A 20872-nucleotide genomic window follows, 5' to 3' on the forward strand; every position below is an offset into this window, starting at 1 on the left:
TATTATCTACCCAAGCCAAATGTCCCACAGCACCAGTCCTCCTCTTAGGAGCAAGACTGAGGCATATAACTCACCATTATTAGCTTACACATTTACCTATCACCATGGGTCTTCCAGGATAAATATGATGGGGTAGGGGGTTGTTGTCAGGACAGCTAACAGTGGGATACCAAACTGAGCCTTGGCTCTCAGAAAGCTGTAAAATCTACATGGAAAACCATTCCTCCCATCTAGCTACAAGAGGTCAAATTCCATTTAGTACATTCCAATTTCCTTCTTTCTGCCCAGTGGGAAAGAAAGGAAGATAACTGATTTGCTTGCTGATAGACTCTAGAATTCGTGTTTTGACCTTAAACAATCTCCAAGTAAAATCAATGCTCCTGAAGCAGGTAACTGAAATATCCAGCATTAGACAAGGTATTTGTTACTTCTTTTCTTTTCTCTTTTCTCTTCTCTCTTCTCTCTTCTCTCTTCTCTCTTCTTTCTTCTTTCTTCTCTCTCTCTCTCTCTCTCTCTCTCTCTCTCTCTCTCTCTCTCTCTCTCTCTCTGTCTATTTGAGTCCTAAATGGAGGTAAGGATTTGGTCACTAGAAGAAGTAGAATTTCTTCCAAATGAATTCCAACTATCAGTTAAAAAGCCTTCCTATGTACCTACTACTGTCAGAGATACCTTTCACTGATTAGTATTTTCTCTTGGAACTGTTTCACAATTTGCTGAGTCAACAGTAAAAAGAATAACCAATAACATAATTTCCTTTTTTAAGATACAGCAGACAATAAAAAACCTACCATTTTTGTTTAAAATGTTTTGTTTTTTAAAAGCTAGTTGCATAACCAGGGGTGGCTCCTGTCACTGTCAGCCCTTCAGTCACCATACCTGGAGAGACTATGCTAAGAAATTATAAGACTATGCTTGTGAAGAATTTTGGCTTTCTTTAGTAATACCATGTTCTATCATGCTCACATTACCAGACATAAAATAGAAGAAGATGAGCTGAGAGCTTAGGTTTCAGACTCAGACATATTTTGATCTCCTTCCTTAGAACCTGGGTGACACAGGTAAGTTACTTAACTCACAGTCTCCTGTGTGAACTGTCCGCAAAAACATCTGCTTCATGGGTCTGCTGTAAGGATGACGTAACACAAAACATGTGACGTTCTGAATCCTTTGCACACAGTATACAATCCAAGGAAAGAGGGCTAATAGTCACCGTGATCTTAACTAAGTCATATTTTATAGTATTTAGAAAAAATATCACGGTGGATTTCATCAAAACCATTAATAATGAGAGCTGCCCTGAGGAAAAAAAGACTATCAAGTTCTATTACCCACTAGTTTTAAGATGTTTTCAAGCTTAAAAAGAAGGTCATATGTTTAACCTTCTTAGAAAGGATAAAAACATCTCTGGTCCTCAACCAGAGGCTACAGACAACCTAATTTGTTTGGGTAGAAAGTAGAACAATCCATGAACCCCTGCAGCTATGGTCACAAAGCAATGTTATGACTAAACTTTGGCAAAGGGCCAGTTGTACTATCCCCACCTTAAAAAAAATCCCACAAAAACAAGAGACACTCTATGCTTAAGTAGCAACTCAGTTTTGCTCATGGCACTGGCCCACAATGTAGTATATGAACCTAAAAGTGGATGCTCTAGTGAATAATGGCACCGTCTAGCAGATCTTCTCTACCAAGCCTGTGGGAGGTATCAGGGTGGTTGATGTAGACACGTGTTAGCATCATTGGCTTAGAAACCATTTAACTTAAAACTTGAACTAGACTATATGATCTTCTTAAGAGTATTCTCAGCTTAACTGTGCCCAACCCCAATACAACATTAAAATCTTAGCCCCTGGGATCTTGGAATGTGACCTTATTTCAAAAGAGGGTCTTCATAGAAGTAATCAAGTTAACGAGGTCACTGGGGTAAGTTTCAATCCCATATTAATGTGTCCTAATAAGAGAGAAAATAGACCCAAAGACCAATGTGTACCCAGGGACAGGGTCACGTGAAGATGAGGACAAAGGTCAAAGTAACGAATTTATCAATGGGTATGGATGCCAGGAGACCGGCATAGAATGGATCTCTCCAGTCTTTGCCCCTGAGTGAGGTAAACTCACCATACTGTGACCTCAGACTTCAGTCCTCCAGAACTAACTGGAATATAATAAACTCTGCTGTATAAGCCAAGTTATTTCTAAATGTCATTAAAGCAGGTCTGGTCAATTAACTCACTAATTATTATGCTTCCCTCTCTTAGTTTTAAAAATAATAAGAGTTTTGCCTTCTAAGAACAAACTAATTGTTTATGTACAATTAACTGTGTAAAAGGAAGGACATGCTTATGAACTTCATGTTGTTTATGAAGTGGAGGAGATGTCTATTTATGCAGATGATCTTCCTAAATCAATAAACTGCATTCACCAGAATCCTGATTCCAAGTTCTCCGACTGAGAGCTTGTAAGGGTTTTGATGAAATGACTGGAGCCCGCCTTTTCTCCTGTTGCTCAGTTATCCCTCTAAAGTCCATCCACCCAGGGAGGACTCTCAGGCACCCTCCTCCATCCATGCCAACCCCACCTCAGGCATGTTTCTTACATGTACACTTTCAGGACAAGGTCATCCTTCGTCTCTCCTGTGAGAAGGTCTGCGATGCTCAGAACTGCACAGCCAAACGGCCGCCGGTATTGGACACTGCAGGCATTCTTTTTCTCTCCGGCTCCCATTCGACCTGTCCAGGAATAAACAAACATGGACCATGCAGATGTGAGCAGATGCATCTCAGATACAGACACAGGTACCAGACAGACCACAGGCAATAAAACAAGGGCTAGGAAGGAAAGGCCGCTAGGACAACAAAACACTTCTTGTTTAATCACCTAAGTGACCAACCCTGAGCGAGTGGCTTAAATTCTGAGTATGAACAGAACTTAAGAAGAAGAATGTACAGACATGAAGACTGGAGCAGCTCTCGTTTATGGGAAGCATCTTCTTATTCTGGTGCCTCATGACAGCATCGCAGAAGGTACAAATCATTAAGAACAGTCACAGTACCCATTTCATTTTCTACCATGATAATTGCCTATTCAAAAAGAAATTCAACTTTGGTTAGATGTCTTGGGACATGACTATAACCTCAGTTCTTGACGTGCTTAGACAAGCTTCCAAGGTTATACCATCTTGGGCTACTTAGCAAGATCCTATCTCAAAATCTAAACACAAGGTTCATATCTGGAAGGAATCAGTTGGGGGATTTTAAATATAAGAAGTACAAGTGATCAGAGGCATACACTCCTGCCTTGGGACCCAGGGGCTCACAACTCTGTCCTCCTCTGATAGCTCTGGGGTAGTTCTGACAGCTACAAAGTTTTTAGTTCATTTAAAAATTTCAAGGATGAGTTTTTCTTTTCTTCTCTTTTTCCCCCATAAAAGATGTTATTTATGGACATGGGTGTTTTGCTGGCATGTCTACTTGTGTACTACATGGCTGCAGTACTCCAAGAAACCAGACTAGGGCACTGTATGTCTTGGAACTGGAGTTATAAACAGTTGTCAACTACCCAGGTCCTCTGGAAGTGAAGCGCTCTTAACCACTGACTCTCTCCAGTATGCTGGACTTGAGTATTTTAATACATACTATTGGAACAATGCTTTGTGTTTTTCTTTTCTTTCTTTTTCGCTCTTCCCTCCCCCCTCTTCCTCTCCATCTCCCTACCCCTCTCCCCTTTTTGAGGCAGGGTATCTGTGTTCATGTAAACCTGGTTTTCTGTGGAACTCACAGTGTATAGCAGGCTGGTCTCGAACTTAGGAATTCATTTATCTCTGCCTATGGAGTGGTAGGAATAAAGTTATGTGCCACCAGTGGCTGGCTGGCACATTGGTATTTAACTTCTCAGTATTTAACTATCTATTATTTTTGTAGACAAGCAGAGAGCATGCTGGAGCTGAAATACTATGAAGGAAGATAGAAGGAAATTGGTAAATTTGTCAGTAGATTCCCAAGAGATCCATATTTTATTTTCCATGTAATCAGCAATCAACAGTATATGAACATACACCTGATGCTCCCCTAGTCTAATGTTAAATAGGAAACAAAAAAAGATGGCAAAAACCCAGTTTGGTGTTTATCAGGTCTTTCCTTACTAGCCATCTTCCTCTAGTATATGCACGATATAAAATGAACCTAAAGGCTGTCCATGGTGGAGCGGACTGAACGCTGTCCATGGTGGAGCGGACTGAGAAGCCCTGCTCTCACTAGAGAAACCCCGCACTGAGCTCTGTGATTCTCAGATTTGCTCCAGGTGTCCTCCCTTCTCTAGTCCTTGAACCCACAGTTTGAGATTCTCTTTCCGGGCTCTGTGGGCAAACACAGCTTTGGAAATGAAGGCTTTGATACAATCACAATACCAGAAAGACTGGATGCTAGTCTTGCTGTTCCCAGCTGTAAGGCTGATGATAAGAATTCAGTTCTGGTTGGTTTCCAGGAAAATCCTCTATATAGGAAAGAAGATAAAATACAGACCAACCAGCTAAAGCCCAAAAAGGAAGAATGGACTGCGGTGGAACCTAGTAGTGGGAAGAAGTTCAGAAAGGAACTTCTCCCTTTGCTTCTTTCTTCTTCTTTCCAAATCAAAAGACCTGCCTATAAATTCCCAGAACCAAGGCACTGCTTTTGCTTTTGGCAGCCGGTGAGGGTCACTATGCCCTTTTCCCAGTAAAGCAGGTACAAGGGACATTCTATAAAAAGCAAGAAGCATCTGTCCTTGACAGATAATAATCTCTTTAATTTCCCTGCATCAAGAACACTGCCAGACAAGTCTTAACCTTTCTCAAGTGTTTTTACTTTAGATTCAATTCTGATCAATTTCTAACTATGGAACCATTAACTATTGTTTGGCAAGGATTTCTTTGACCAATAGGGAATAGGGATGGGTAGGTAATTACTACTTCACCATTTATTTTAATGAGTTATAGTCATGAAAATTTCAGGAGATTAAAAAGAAATGGACAATTAATAACAAAATACTCTGCATGTGAAAGGATGCCCCAGGTACAGTACCATTGTGGGTGGCATCACTGGCAATGATTTTGTGGTGAAGACCATTTACCTTAAGGGCACATGCTTTGATGATTGCTATCTTACCATTCTAAACTGACAGGTACAGTCTAGAATGTTCTCAATACCAATTGCTTCTTCCTTCAATGAGTCAAAAGATTATACATGAACTTGACCAATATTCACACAAATACATTATCTAAAATATATTTTATATTAACAACTGGCTGTAAATTAAAATTCAAGAAACTAAAAAAAACATAGAAAATATAAAACAAACTTTCTTTTTATCATATTAGAAACAAGTCTCAAAAGTAGATAGCTGCATATCACCTTTCCAATTCTTTCTCACATACTCATCTATTTAATGAAAAGCTAAAGACCCATACAAACAGAAAGGCTGGTGCACATCAGCAATCACAATGCCTAAGAGTTGAAGCAGGAAGATGAGGAGTTGGATGCCAGTTTGGGCTACATAGTGAGTTTTAGATGTATGTGATGTAAAAATGAGATCTTGTTTCAAAACAAAACATCCCCAAAGGAAACAAAGTAAATAAAAAAAAAGTTTACTTCAAGCAAATCAACTCCCCTGTCCTTTGAATATAAAAAACAGCATAAAATAGTTTCAGAACACATTTTTAGTGAGAAAAAAAACACAGGAAATATATGTACAATAACATGCCTTACTTATAGTTTGCCTCCAAATACCATTGTATTGTAACATTTGGTTATATTACATACAAGCCTACAAAGACAATGATGACCTTGCAGGCCTATATGGCAAGCTGCTGCTCTGTTGCAAATGCACTGTCATGCAAGTGACGTAGCAACTTTAGTGACTTGGGGACATTGTCTTAGTATCAGCCCTATGGTACAGATAGAAAAGCTGTGATATCTACACCACTCACTTTCAGAAGCCACTGTGCTGGAGAAGGCCCACTTTTAAAAGAATTCCATGTATAAAAATGAAGGAGAGTATTCCTTCTCTATCAAAATGAGGCTAGCAAGATGTGAATAAGTAAATGCTGCATTATCTAAATGTCTTAAAAATCAAATCAAATTGGAGAGAGTGGGAGTTGACAGTTAAAGAGGGTATATTCATTTTTTGCGGTAGGGTTTCTCAGATCCTTCAATAAGATATTGGTATTACACGAACTAGAAAACATACAGTATCTACTGTCTCAAAACCCCTTCCTCATGCAATATTCCAATATAACAATGCTCTGTAGCACTTCGGGTTAAAGGCAATGCTAGTTGCTACACATATTTTATAAGCTTGGGGGTGGGGTGAGCTTAGCTCCTAAAAGTTCATTTTATGGAATAAGAGACTGGGATTTGAAGAATACAACATGTTTGAATCAATAAAGCACAACACAGTATTTCACAATTTGTATTGGAAATGATAAAATTCTATTTGAGGGTGAGATCAAGGTGGGCAGAGAATAATTCTAAACCTCTTAGATTCTTGGATTCAAATTTGATTCCAGACAGAAAACTATACTGAACTACATAGAGACCCCTTGGGTATCTATCATTCTCAAAAGTCACAAGTCTGAACTTACCAATTCGGATAATGTGCACAGTAATGTAGATGTCCTTCCTGAGTTCACTGCTGCCCAAGTCCTACGGAGAAACAAAACCTGGTTATTTTAGAGTTCCTATGCTGTACAGCAAAGCTCCAGAGCTCTCTCCATTCTCTCACAAATAAGAACAAAGATACACATAGATATGGAATCCACATAGCAATGGGTCAGAAGGACTGTGTTCAAACCCAGGTCTAAATAAGTCACTGCTGCTGATTAGTCGGTATAAAAGAAACACTTAAGAATAAAAACCATTTTTGATCAAATCTCTTACTCATCCATTTTTAAACACTTAAGAAACATAAGTTAGATAGCCAGTGGCTCGCTAGGCCCAGGTACCACTGTACTTGTGAAAGAGTCAACCAGAGTCACCAGTACTCTTACAGGTGTGTTAACCAGAATAAAAACCACAGTAAAGGAAGCAAGGCACATCATTTTACATTTGTGTTTGCTGTTAATCAGAATCCCAACCACTACTGCAATGTTGAGTTATTTGAGTCATTAATGAAGAGGCATGAGTGTCTCCGTCAATAACTTAATTCTCCTAAGGAATAAACACAGGACCCCACTTACCACAAAGAGAGAACAGTGTCTTTCTGGCTTATCCGGGGCTTTGGGAAGCCCATTTCTATTCAGTCTCAAGAAAAATCTCTCACTATAAGAGAAAGACAATTGTACACTCAGAAAATAATTTCATAGACAGTCTTCACTAATTGTTCAGCGTGTGAAAGCTCGCATTGGAGAGCACTGAATACAACAAGCATGTGCTTCATTTCTGATAGACCTGGCAAAGAAGTAGCTGCATAAATGCATATGCAAGAAACCAACCTTCAGCAATAGGCTGGTTCCATGTCAGCCGTGTCACTGCTATTGTTCCATAAAGTAGAAACCAACACATGACATGAGACAGCAGAGCCCAGTCCCTCCTGTGTTTAGATCTAAGATAGTTTAATGATTTATACCACATTGTTTAACGCGACGATAAAATGGCTCTATAGTTCTTGGTCTTCTGTGTTTATTCTTCAAAATACAGCTAAAGTTTTCAATTGATGAAACTTGAATTTACATGGGTCTACAGATAAAATGAAGACCTCAAACTCTTCACTGAGCCTGTATTTGATAATACAGTGTCACTCACATTTACAGCAAATACAAATGACTCACACTGTCAATCAGCCAGTAATTTAAGGGCATAAATGTTTGTGGATGCCATCTAGAGTCAAGGTAATTCATGAAACACTTATTTACATTCAAACATCACAATGATTGTCTACCCAAGAAACATAAAGGTATCCACTATCTCCAGGCTTAAATCCCCCCACTGAATTTCAATATCTGGTGGAAGAATCAAATAACTGGCTGCCCCAGGCAGAGAACACAAAACCAATATCCACTGAATATGAAATGATCACATGATATGGTCTTGGCTACTACAGGTTAAGGTTAGCCTAGGAGGGAAGCAGGGAAATGTGGCGCTTGGCATTAGCACAAGGCTCAGAACCTACTACATCTGCACATTACATTCATCACCATATCCTTGCCTTAAATAACGGTTCTAATATTCAAATACTACCAGGCAAAGAATGAGAACCATGTACAGATCGCTATGGGAGGATCTGGGTTTCAAGTTATAAAGGTCTTACATCACGTCTGTTCTCGTGTGTGATATAAATCTAGATGGAGGCACTTAACAGACTCAGCTGCCTGGCTAACCTCATCATTCCCTCAGACTACGGCTATTCTTGACCTCTCATATGAGAGGGCAACCAACACACATTTCTACCAGGCCATTTCCATCCCTCTTAGCCCTGCTTCTTTGACAGAGCAGGGGGCTGATACAGCGTGAATGGGAAGAAGAGGAATTGCTGCAAGGTCTCAACCGAAGCCACAATCCCCATGGGAGTCTCAAATTCAGGCTGGGAAGAAAGAAGACAGCAATGTGAACTCAGTCTTCTCCAACCCTCAGTTGGGATAGTTTCCTTTCAAAAAGACTATAAGCTCTCTCCACGATGAAAGAAGATTCACTATTATCTTTAACTTAAGATATGATCAAAGGAAGTATATGCAGGTTTATCTCACAAGGGAATGACAGCTCACATAGTCACATTACTGGCCAGTCCTCTTGAGAAATCATCATGGGACAGGCACTGATCGTCATTTGGCCTGCATTACTTGACACTCATCGTGCCCTCAGGAAGTATAACTATTATGCTACCTATGTAGCTGATGGGCAAACTAAAGTAAAAGTTTATCCAAGATTAAAAATCAAGTAACTAAGAACTGTTTGTTGAAAATCTTCACTCCGCATTTGAATACTACGGTAAAATTATTGTTCTGTTCTACACAAACATTGTGCAAAGAGTTCCTTAGTATGAGGAGAAAGAGATAGCCTTGGTGTTGAGCACTCGTGAGGCTGAGGTCACAGGGTTGCCATGAGTTTGAGGACAGCCTGGGCTACATAATGAGTCCTGTCTTGAAAACTCCACAAAGAACAAAGCACAGCCGTCTGTGTATCCACTATATTCTCGCTGCACTAATGTCAGACAGGACCTGGAGGCTTCAAACTAACTTTTATCACGCCACCAAGAACAAAGGAAGCACTAATCTTGGTTAAGCAGGCTGCAAAGGAGTTCTTAGTTGAAATTTGTTCCCTGACAAGTTAGTTTGTTTTTTCTCAATGAAAATATGACTAGGAACACGGATTCTACTAAAATAGAAAAACTATCAAACAGAGACAAAATTCACCAAAGATTTAAGAATGTGATTTTATTTAGTCAAAACTGCTAAGGCGTAAGCAGTCTTAAGGTTTAAATGATGATGTTGCTTAGTTTCTCACTGATCCATCACTACTGTGCAGTTACTAACTATAATACCTGAGCACACAGCACAAGCCGTACAAGTGCCCTCCCCAGGTCTGTGTCACAGATAGTCTGTCTCATGTCATAAGGTAAATGGCCTTCTCTGTGAATCTCCTCTTTGTCTTCACTGAAACACATGAGAAAATACCACACTACCTTACGATTTATCTATTGTAAAATCAATAAAACTAATACACAAAAATCAGACATTTTTATATATTAAAACCTCAACTTTAATACTGTTATTAAAAAAACACTCAATATCTGTATTTGGATAAAATAAAGATCTTCTAAAGAATTCTGTTTCAGAAAGAGATCCTTTTTGCTCTGTCACTATTTAATTACACCGGTCTAGACAGAATCCTGATTATGCAAGTATTATACTATATCATATCCTGTTCCAGAAAGAACATCAATACATACTAAGCCAGCAACATATCCTTCAGCTTAAGCATGCCTTAGAGGGAAGATAAAAATAGGTTCAAAATGGATACTATGAAGCAATAAGTCATTTGCAATTTATTAAAAACCAGACAGAAAATCTCCATGTCCAATAAAAGACAGTCTATTCATTTATGACATGGTGCTGTTTTACAAAATGAGCTTCCTTTCAGCTTTAGTGATACAGCAACTACTTACTTGGCAAATAGTTTTAGAAAAAAAAATGGCCTTCAGTAATGCAATTCAGAGTCTTTGAACTATAATTCCCTACTCTCACATTTAGAGATTATCATAACATATGTTTTCTGAGCCAGGATAGAAACCAAACAAGCCAAAGCCAGTTCCCTCTAGCATATCTGACAGTCTCGAGACAGTCTCATATAAAGGTTATTGGCCACACACAAATGGATTTCTGCCATGCTATCTCAGGCAAGCTTCTAATACAATTCTCTAGGATGTGTGGGAGAATGATAGTAGTTTGAAAACTTGTAAGCGTCTTATTAGGAATGAGCATGCCTCGTTAAGGAATTCCCATTCCTTTCTGCTTCAGAAAGTTTGTGTGTCTGACTTGTTACAAAAACGAGCAACTAGAATAATTAGCAACATGTATGCCTTCCACTTCTGCCAATGATGTGGCAGTCCTTGATTAGACTAAACAACCCTTGGATTATTTGCTTTTATTGTTTTTTCAAGACATGGTTTCTCTGTGTAACTGCCCTGGCTGTTCTAAAACTTGCTTTGTAAATCAGACTGGCCACAAATTCACAGAGATCTACCTGCCTCTGCCTTCCAGTGCCTGCCTCTGCCTCCCAGTGCTGGGATTAATAGCATCCACCACAAGGCCTGGCAAGCTAAGCAGCCTTCTTAAGACAAAACAAACTAAAATTTTCACATAGCTGGAAGTTTTAATCCCTTTCCAACATTTCCTCTTTTCCTAAATGTCTTGAAAAGTACATTTACAGAAGGAATGCATACAGAATTTCCTAGCAACAGTTCAATTGATGGTACTTCAGGACCAGTTGTCAAGAGTCACCTCATTAGTGCATGGTAGCTCTGAATTCTAGATATTCTACATCACTTCACTTACTCCTGTCCCCATGTACATTTTACATCTTTATTATACCAAATGGGACAAATAAAATGTAGTGTGACAACCATATTTAAAAGGTAAACATAGTTCAAATAGAGACAATAATAAGAACACCTACAGTGATATGATGTTTCCTAATGCTTTCATCTTAAACGAGTGAACAAAAGAATATGTCAGGAACACTGGGAAATAAGGATTGATATAAATTTAGAAAAAAAATCATTATTTGACTTTATTATGTGCCGCTGTGTTCTCCTCGAGGAAGAACGTCACTACTGGGGAAATTTAGAATCACCTGAATTCTATATGTGAGCCATTATAAATTATGACTATAAATTCTACTGACTAATTCTTTCCTTGGAAATAAAGAACAAATCATGTTTATTTATTATTTATAACCTACCTTCAAAAATGATATGGAAAAAAGAGAGAATGAAAGAGGAATATAGATAAGCATCCATGGCAGGGTGCCAGAAGAAAAGTAATGAAGGAAACTATGTACTTTGTGCCAGAGTCTATAATTTAAGCTTACAAAGATCTCATTTAATTCCCACAACTGCTCTACAGGGTAGGAAGCAGTACCATCCCTGGCTGATGCACGAGAGAGCTGGGGCCTGAGATATGGGACAAGCTGTCTAATGGTTCATGGACAGTTAAGGATGAAGCAATCTTAACATCCAGCATCTGACTGAAGAGTCTTGGCTCATATCCACAGTGGTGCCCTGTCTTTAAAAACAGGTTAATTCCAGAATCCACAGAGAAGAGCAAGACTGTGTTACAAGGAATAAATCTCTTCAAGACTATCAATAAAACTTAAAAATACTTGAAAATAAATAAAGTTGTGTTCCTGTCTTCCACCACTTTCTTCAACTACTCGGAATCATGATCCTTTTGGTTACAAAGGCTGTAGGTACAACAGGCCACCACCCCAGCTCTGAGAAGGCCCTTGAGAAATAGTATTAAGTGGCCCTCCCAGGATACTATTCCTACATAAAATGTTCCATTCAAAAGACAAGAAAATTAAACATTCTAATGATGAATGCCAGGGATTTTGATATTTTTATATGACATATATTCTTATATTTCAAAGAGATTTATACTTTATAAGGCAATTTACTATTTCCTAACATGAATTCATATTATCAATCTAAGTCACCTCTCACATAATAAGCAAATTGATCGGAGGATTTAATGCATGTCAAAGTCACACAACTTGAATTTTATCCAAAATACAGGGAGTGATAAATATCCTGGTCTGAACCAAATGGTGAAAAAGATCATGAGTTAATTAATCTATAAAAAATTACAAGGAACACTTTTTAAAAATTCTGCCACTGGGAACTTATTTACAGCCTGAAAGTTAGCAATAATAAAGTGGAGTAAACATTTAAAGGGCCATATTTTCGTGAGCTAATTGGGAAAATAAGGGAAAACAAAGGACTCATCTTTTATAGTCATTCAAACCAACCCTAGCAAAACCAAACTTCAACATAGCATCTTTGAAAATTCCTAATGTCTTAAGTCTAGCTATGCTGTTTCGGATAATAGTTAATACTTATCCTCTAGGACAGAGGTGTGAGGCCCCAGAAGCTGAGGATGAAGTGGTAGGTGCTCTGAGATGGGCAACGGCAGAGCCCACCAGTGCAGGCATTACTGCCAATGGTCAACAATGCGGGCATCAACAGCAGTGCTCAGCAGAATGGGCATTAGAGTCTCTATCTAGAATGCAATGAAATGCCAGGGTTAGGAAGTCTCAACGGGTTCTCCTCTGTATCTCAAATGCTTTTCACTAACAGTACAAAATGCTTCTAAGAATGTTTTCTAAGAGACTATGCTATACTAAAATACTCCAACCTGGCATAAAGTTTGCTGCAATAAAGAGTTATGAAGGAGGAAATATAGAAAGTTCTGTCCTTCCTCATGCTGCCTAAAAGGACCCTGACAAAAGGAAGCCCACCTGCTCTTCTACCTGAGAGGACAGTATTCACCAGTGAAGACCACAGTAGGCCTTTATGGGCCTAGAGTCAGTGGCAGTTGTACCACATCAACGACTAGCCTTTGGCCATTTATTTGCCTTCCCACAAATTGTTGACCCTTAGAAACTCAATACCTTCCTTTGTTGAGTCTCTTCTATTAAAATGTACTGTTGGTGAAGATGTTGTATAAACTGAAATTCAAAACCACCTCAGAAAATTATTCATTCCCTGGCTATCTCCCATGTATAGATTAAATTTTCTCCCCTTTCTCTTCTTCCAACTCCTTCCTTTCCCTCTCCTCCTCCATCAACATTATTTTTGAGACACTGTATTGCCCTGCTGTCCTAGAACTGCACAACACAATTGGCCTCACGTTCCTGATGTCTTTCTGCCTCCAAGTGAATTAAAGGTGTATGCCAATCCATCCATCATCTTCATCTCCCCTCAGTTTGTCTTCTGTTACAGGGGTATGTAACAAATGGCTGAGAAAAAAGTCCCTCTCTCCAGCCCAATACCATGCAGTGTGCTTTAACTCTATCCCTTTCTTCATTGGGAAACAGTTGAAACGGAAAAGCTTAAACAGCCTCATAACAGGCTGAGGTAATTCTAGTGCCACCTCAGGTCACTGAGAAAAGTGGGCAGGAGGTGTGGAAGCAGCCCCGAGTTGCCTTCTGGACACTGGGATCTGGTTTTCATAAGTAGATGAAGGCTGGGGAGACATTGTATCCCAAGAGAATGACTGTCCATTGGAAAGAGAAGAGACCCCATTAACAATATCTGGAAGTCCCTCATCTTCCTGGTTACCACTTTCTCGTGCAATGTCCAATTCCTAACAAGGAGATCCTGACTTATTAGGGTAGGTGGCTAAAAACATTTCTCCGTGATTAAGATCTAGGTGTATTAAGGAGCCCTAAGCCAATGTCTTAATTCTAATTTGTATTTTGTATAGCTGTCTTAAGTATCCTCAAACTGGCTTCAAAGCTATCTCATGGACAAAGATGTTCTCCTTTTCTTCCTTAAACACAAGGCCAACACTAATGACATGCCATTTCTTTGAAAGTCTTATTAGATAAGATCATTAGTGTACTAATTTTAAAACTGAAGTAGCATTACAATCATGTGATCCTTTGAGGAAAAAGAAATGGAAACAGGAAGCCCGTGGAGAAAGACTGTGCAAAGCAATTCACTTACCTAAGAAAGCAACTCTTTTTGTTAATATCCAAGGCCAGATTCTGTATAAATACCTGCTATGCAGAGACTGACCAAACCATCTGACAGCTTTGTCAGGTAAAGGATTCAACTGAATATCCCATGAGAAGATACATATTTTAAAGTATAGCTAAGATCATTACAAATTTTGACTATCAAAATCAGTCAAAATTTTACATCTTTGCACAATCTAAAACTACCTTATGCTATTTTCTTTGTATAATAAAAATGAAACAAAACTCTCTAAGACAACAAATTTTAATGATAAGAGGGATACAACTATCTTAAAGGGATAATCACATGTCTACTGTTTCATACCACCTGCAGAATCACCACACTAAAGAAACAGTTACAAATGATGATGATGGTGGTGGTGGTAGTGGTGGTGGTGGTGGTGGTTCTGGCTGCCTGACATATCACAATGACTCTAATTTCAAAATCCTTAAAAATTCTTAGAAGGATAAATGCTATATAATTAAATGACCTAGGAAATATGTATCAAAGATATTCTGAAAAGGATTTCAACATCATAACAACACCATAATTGTCAAGTGGTATTTTGTGAGATTTAAGTAGTGCCAAAGAAGCAATTACCAGACTAAAGATATGACCTATAGAATAAGAGAAAAAAGTCTTTGTCAACTATACATTTATCAGGGGACTGATATCTAGAGTACATAAAGAGCTATATATCACAAACCCCCAAATTACACAATAATAGGTAGGCTGGCAAACTGAACAGAGAGCTTTTCAAATGACATTTCCTTCAACACCTTTAGCCATTGGCAAAATATATACTAAAATTGCTTTATGTTGCTATCTCATATCAGTCAGAAAAGCTCACCAAGAAAGAAATGACAAGCAATGTTAGCAAGAATGCACGGAAAGAAGGACACCAGATACACTGGTGGGGGCAATGTAAATTGGTAAAGCCACCATGGGAATCAGCATAAAGGTCTTCAAAACATTAAAAGTGTTAACTACCATGATATAGACATACTGCTACCAGACTTTAACTTAGAGAAAATTGCACATCCATGTTCATTTCTGCACTACTCACAACAGTAAAGACACAGAACCAGTCTCGATGAATTGGTAGATTGCTATGTTAATAAAGTGACAGATTCAGACATTAATACCAAGTGTTTATCTCATTTGCAGAACTGAAATGTAAGTGGGGACAGAAATGTGTCCAAGTGTGTGCATGTCTCTCTCTGTGTTAGTCAGGAAACAAAAATCTAGAAACTAAGAGAAGAGGGAAGGAGAATATGGAATCTGTGTGAAACGAAAGCAACTGAGGGTACTACTTGAGGAGAAACATGGAGCCAGCAAGAAAGAAACAGGAGATGGGGAGATAATGAAGGTATTGTGGGGTAAGATGAATTTTAAAATATATAATCACACCTGTATAGAAATGGTGTCACCAAACGTATTTTGAATTCTGACTAAGAATTAATGGGGCTAGGGAGGAGAGCACATGCTTGCGTCTTTCTCCAGAGAATGTGTTAGAAGATGAATAGGAAAATGAGTGTCTTCTTAGTAGAAGACACAGAAGTAGACATGGGGAGGAGCACGTCAGCTGCATGAGGGAAGTGTCTTAAGCTAATTCTGGGAGTTCACAGAATCTGATCACTGCAAACACTGTATCCTAGACATTCTGCGAGGGCGAAATCAGTCTGATCTATACATGGGAGTTATCTTGACTTTGTGAAATACTATTTCTTTGTTAGGAGACCATTTTTAATAAGGAATGTTAAACACAAGTAAACCAAAGCTCTCTATATACTTTGGGGTGAAGTAAGCATTTAAAAACAAACGAAAAATTAAGGTTAAGCAGGTGTAGATGAAAACAGAATGATTAAATTAAAAAACCTATGTAATTCAAGCCCTCAGTATCAATAAATACATCTTTCACTTCTTTTTTTAATCTCAAAAGGATGTTCTGAGGATTTTTTTCTTTGTGGGTTAGCTTTTTATTTTTTTGTGGTGGCACTTGGCTGTAATCCCAGTACTCTGGAGGCAGAGACAGAGGCAGGAAGATCATTAGGAGTTCAAGGCCAGCCTAGTCTATATAGCAAGCTCCAGTCTACCTAGGACTCCATAGTGAGACAACTCAAAAAAACAAACACACCAACAAAATGCATACTGACTACCATACCCTTCTATATAAATACCCTTTTGACTACCATACTATATAAAGGCGTAACAGTAGAAACTACCCTTTTATTTCTCAACATTTTGAATGGAAGTAGAATGTGAGGTCTGGGAGGACGTGGTTTCTTGAACGCCTTCTCTAGATGAGCGGTTGGCCTTAGGTGGAGCATATTTGCTGGCTACATGCACTGATGCTCAGGCGTCAATAACTGCACAGCAATGGTGTGAAGTGAGCATGCCTGACTGCCATGTCGTAGGCCCTCCCTGCTCGGTTTATAATCCAGGACTTCCAACTGCTCAGGGGCAACGCCAGGCCTTTATCTGATGATTTTTATGTACTTTTATTTTCAGCATGACCGTGTTTGCAAGGTAACATGAAGCACCTCTTACAGATGCACGCCACACCCTGGCTCCCTCTTAGCAAGCAGCATATCCCAGCACACTCCTGGAGGGGAAGGATGAGAGCAAAGATTAAGGGACTGATGGCATGATCTTTTAATGCTTTGCCTCAACGGGAAAGCAAAACTTAAAAGCTTCCCTTACTGCATCACTACACACACACACACACACACACACACACACAGAGTATCAAGTACTCTGCAAGGTACTGAGAACCTGAAGGCGAAGAGAGAGTAGAGGCACTCCGTTGACAATTCCTTTGTCAATGCTAAATCCTTATGCGACATAAATGGCACTGAACACCAAAGAAGTCCTTGTGAAGTGCTTGCTATGTGTGATAGAGGCTTATCACATACAGGCTCCAGGAAAACTAAATTATTCTGAACGCCCTATAGGAAGCAACCTGGGTGTTCACGAAGAAAGATAGAGAAGACCATGATACTAGCAAGGGGAGGCTCACTAACCAACCAGCTCCTGACTTAGAGGGCAGGATCAAGGAGAAGAGGGCTTTCTACTCACCTTGTAAAATAAACACTCCACTAATTAAGAGAGACAAGCTGTCTGCATAAGGGCAAAGCAAAAGAGAATCCTATTCAAGTTCAGGCTCTGTGTGAGCTTCCGGTTTTCGAAAGCTCTAGTTTTCCCAGTCATTTACTAAAGTTAAATAATTGGCATTACATTCTCATCATAAAATGCTATAAAAAAGAGGAACAGTTCTTTGATACACAGTGTGTTCTACATTTGAATAAAGCCTTTCCTGGCTCAGTCCTTCCTATTTGTACCTCCTCCTGCCCCACCTCTGCTGCAGCAGCTTCCTTAAAATCGCTACTATTAAAGGCAACCGGTATTTGTGGGCCATTTTTCTTCACGTGTAACACAAGAGTGAACAAATGAGGGACAAACCACAGGTGTGATTAATTCAGAGGTGAGAACACAACCAACAACCAATCCCCACGCACCTGCTGGAACAATCAAACGACAGAGAAAAAGGAGGTGGGAAGCAGTTGGGCTTGTCCACAAGAGGCCCCAGGGAAGGTCTCTGCAGGTCACTGCTGGACAGACACCCACAGTGAATCTGTGCCAACATGTCTAGACACAGCAGGAAATGCTCCGGGCCTGATAGAGCGGCTGTCTGTCACTGCCACAATTCAAGGAGGGGCTCTGAATGCCTCCTCTACCTATTTTAACTCTGTGCTCTGTGCCCCCTTGCTAGTCTGGCTAGGCCGTTTTCCTTACACTGCTTTTCTTTGGTTTGGAAAGCTTACACATTTTAGTGAGTGTTGTAATATGAAATTACAGAAACAGACCTAGGCCTACAATCTGTCACAGTCAAAACGCTAAGTATTCCTAAATTATGTAAAAATGAAGATGGTGAACTTGTATGATCAGGCCACGGTAAACTTCAAGTAATGTATCAAACAAGACATCTACTAGCACAAACACTGGGAATTAAAACCTTTAAAGGCTCTATTTACCTTATGACATAGCACTGTGTACAGACAAAAGAAGTATCACTTTTTCCTAAGATGAGCCAAATAACTCTCTTATTATGTCTGCCTCTGAACAGAAGCTATGAAAACAATTTTGTGAGACTCTCCTCATCTGGACACAGGATTCCCAACTTCCTTATTCCTGTTCCCACTGTGGTGATTCAGGATGTAACCCCCCTTCAGGCTTCTGATCCTGTTTCTTGAGTACTCCTAGTTAATGTAATGTGCCCTTCCTATTATCCTTTTGCTAAACTTTAAGTAACTGCAACATTAAAACTAAAACATCACTGATTTCTTGGAATGTGTGATTTCTGTAAGAATGCAAGGGTAACCACCACGTACATCTGGCTAGGGTAATGTACACTTCCTCTTTAGGTTCAAAAATCCTCCTCCTCATAGCCAGGTCCCACTGATAAACTCCCGGGTACTGAGCAACATCCTATTCATTTAACATTCAAGGAGGTGGGAAGCAGTTGTGCGGCATTCAAGGAATGTTAACAGTGTTTCCCTCCAGGAAGGCACTGTTATCTTCATTAAGTCCCACCAGTTAACAGCTGTGAGAGATGTGCAGTTACACGCCCAGGCTGATGCAGCAAAGTCAGGATTTCTACCCAGATTTTCTGACTACATAGTGTGGCCAGTTAGCCACACTGAAAAGGTGCACAAGACACAGGTGATGTGTGTCTCTCCCCGACAGACAGAAAGTCATAGCCATTTAACAGTTAAGTAAGGACCTGGATTTTTAAACCGCCTGCATTCTACCTACTGTGTTCAGTATTCTCTCTCCCTTAAATGACAGAATGGGGCTGAATAAAGCGTAATTGCAGGCAAAAGAAAGTTTCTGTGGAAATGAAACCTTTCAAAAAAAATGAGTTTAACTACATGATAGTAGAAAAAAAAATCTAACTTCAGAAAAGTACGTGAAAAAGGAATCATCAGAAAGCAAACTTCATCTATGCAATTACTCGGATTAAGCACACGCTGCTGCTAATTTCTCACTTCAAAGCCCATGCCAGCAGCTGGTGGCTATGAGCAGCCTTGCCACAGCCAGGGACCAACGGGTGGTACTCAGGCCAAATTCTCAGCTGAGTCAAAAGTAAAGGAATGAATTAGTCCCAAGACAAAATTACAATGTTAATTAATAAGGACTTAGAGTATGCCAGTAAACAAAAGAACGAAAGTTACACAACAACCACTAAGTCAAGGCTCACGATCAAACATATAACAGAGTCTCTCACTGAAGTTGACTATTTCAGGTAGATTGGCTGGCCAGGGAGTGAAGTTCACTGAACAGAACTATGTACACTCTGGTGCAGTTGAAGCACGGTGTATGATGGGAAGATGAACATTGATGTAGACACCACACTATGACTCTTGGGATCCCACACGGTGCAAGAGTCATTTCTTAAGTGCCAGCTACAGGGGACCCAGTAGGATAGACTGCCAGTTCCCTTTCTCTGGAAAATTACAATTCATAGGCCCATCCTAAGGCTCACACAGCTCACAACCACACCCTCGCCTCTTCCTTTCTCATGGCTAATCTCCCCTTTGCACACTGGAAAGCTATTTCCTGATGCTCCTCTCCTAAGGGGCCTGGGGCCATCAATGATTTCCCCCCTCCTTCAGTGTGCCCTCTTCCTCATTACTCTATCCTTACGGTCCAATCTTCAAAGCTCAAGTTTCTACGATTCTAGATCTTAAGAGGATGAGCCTTATGTAGACCCCTTTAATATTTAATGGTAAGCATAAAATGACTGGGGAAGAATATAGCACATTATGAACATTACAGATAAGGAATATGGAGTAGGGAGAGGAAATATTGATTCCTATATAGCCTACCCTGTTAAAGTACCAGCTTCACTTGACTTTGGGCAAGGTCTCTAGGTTGCATCATCTACAAACAAAGGAATGTCAGCAATATGTAACTCATAGGGTAGCTGCAAAAGAGAAGTCAGGAAATATTTTTAAAAGAACTTAGAATAGTGTTTGATATATAAAAAGCATTGTATAGGTGTTTGCTCCCACGAATATTATAAAAGATGCAGAGGGCACTCTCCTTCCCTGCCTTACCCAGCTATTCCTTGTGGAATGAGGAAATCAAACTTCCAGCCAGATAAATGCTCTCTAAAAATGTTTTGCTTATGTGAAACAATGCGGCAAACTCCCTTTTTTGAACAAATAATATTTCATAGAAGGAAGTTATGTGAAAATTGTATCGGACTTCAATGAATGGTCTGTAATTTTCAATGATCTCTAGGCTCTATGGGCTGGTGCACTGTCCAAGTGGCCGAGGACAGACAACTTGAAAGATGACATAAGGTAGGCATATGCTAACCAGATGCGATCAGAACACGCCTCCCTCCTTTCAGAGCTTTACATGAAGGAGGGTCCATATCATGATCAGAGTCCCAATCTCCTAGGCCATCTTCAGGCAGATTCAATAATTGCTTAAAAACCCAAATCCAAGTTTTTTAAACAAAGCTTCAGTCAAATAGTGATTTAGGGACTTAAAAACTCAAAACCATCTGCCTTGGTTGTTACTTAGGGGATGTTCTGCACTTCACATTTTTGGTAGATGAACTAGGAGGCTAATACGACATGCTGGCTCCCTTCACACT

General features: G+C 39.6%; 1 protein-coding gene across 2 annotated transcripts in view; it reads right to left on the bottom strand.

Moving 5' to 3' along the window:
* The window catches only part of Dock4 (dedicator of cytokinesis 4), a 397452-nt gene that overhangs the window by 162136 nt on the left and 214444 nt on the right, over positions 1-20872 (bottom strand). For both annotated transcript variants that reach the window (XM_052185914.1, XM_052185913.1), the window contains exons 9-11: positions 7211-7292; positions 6617-6677; positions 2597-2729 (exon numbers count right to left, since the gene is read on the bottom strand). In XM_052185914.1, the coding sequence (XP_052041874.1) occupies positions 2597-2729; positions 6617-6677; positions 7211-7292 (276 nt within the window). The remainder of the gene's footprint in view (positions 1-2596; positions 2730-6616; positions 6678-7210; positions 7293-20872) is intronic.

The sequence above is a fragment of the Apodemus sylvaticus genome, chromosome 6, assembly GCF_947179515.1.
Source record: "Apodemus sylvaticus chromosome 6, mApoSyl1.1, whole genome shotgun sequence".
NCBI classification, from domain to species: Eukaryota; Metazoa; Chordata; class Mammalia; order Rodentia; family Muridae; genus Apodemus; species Apodemus sylvaticus.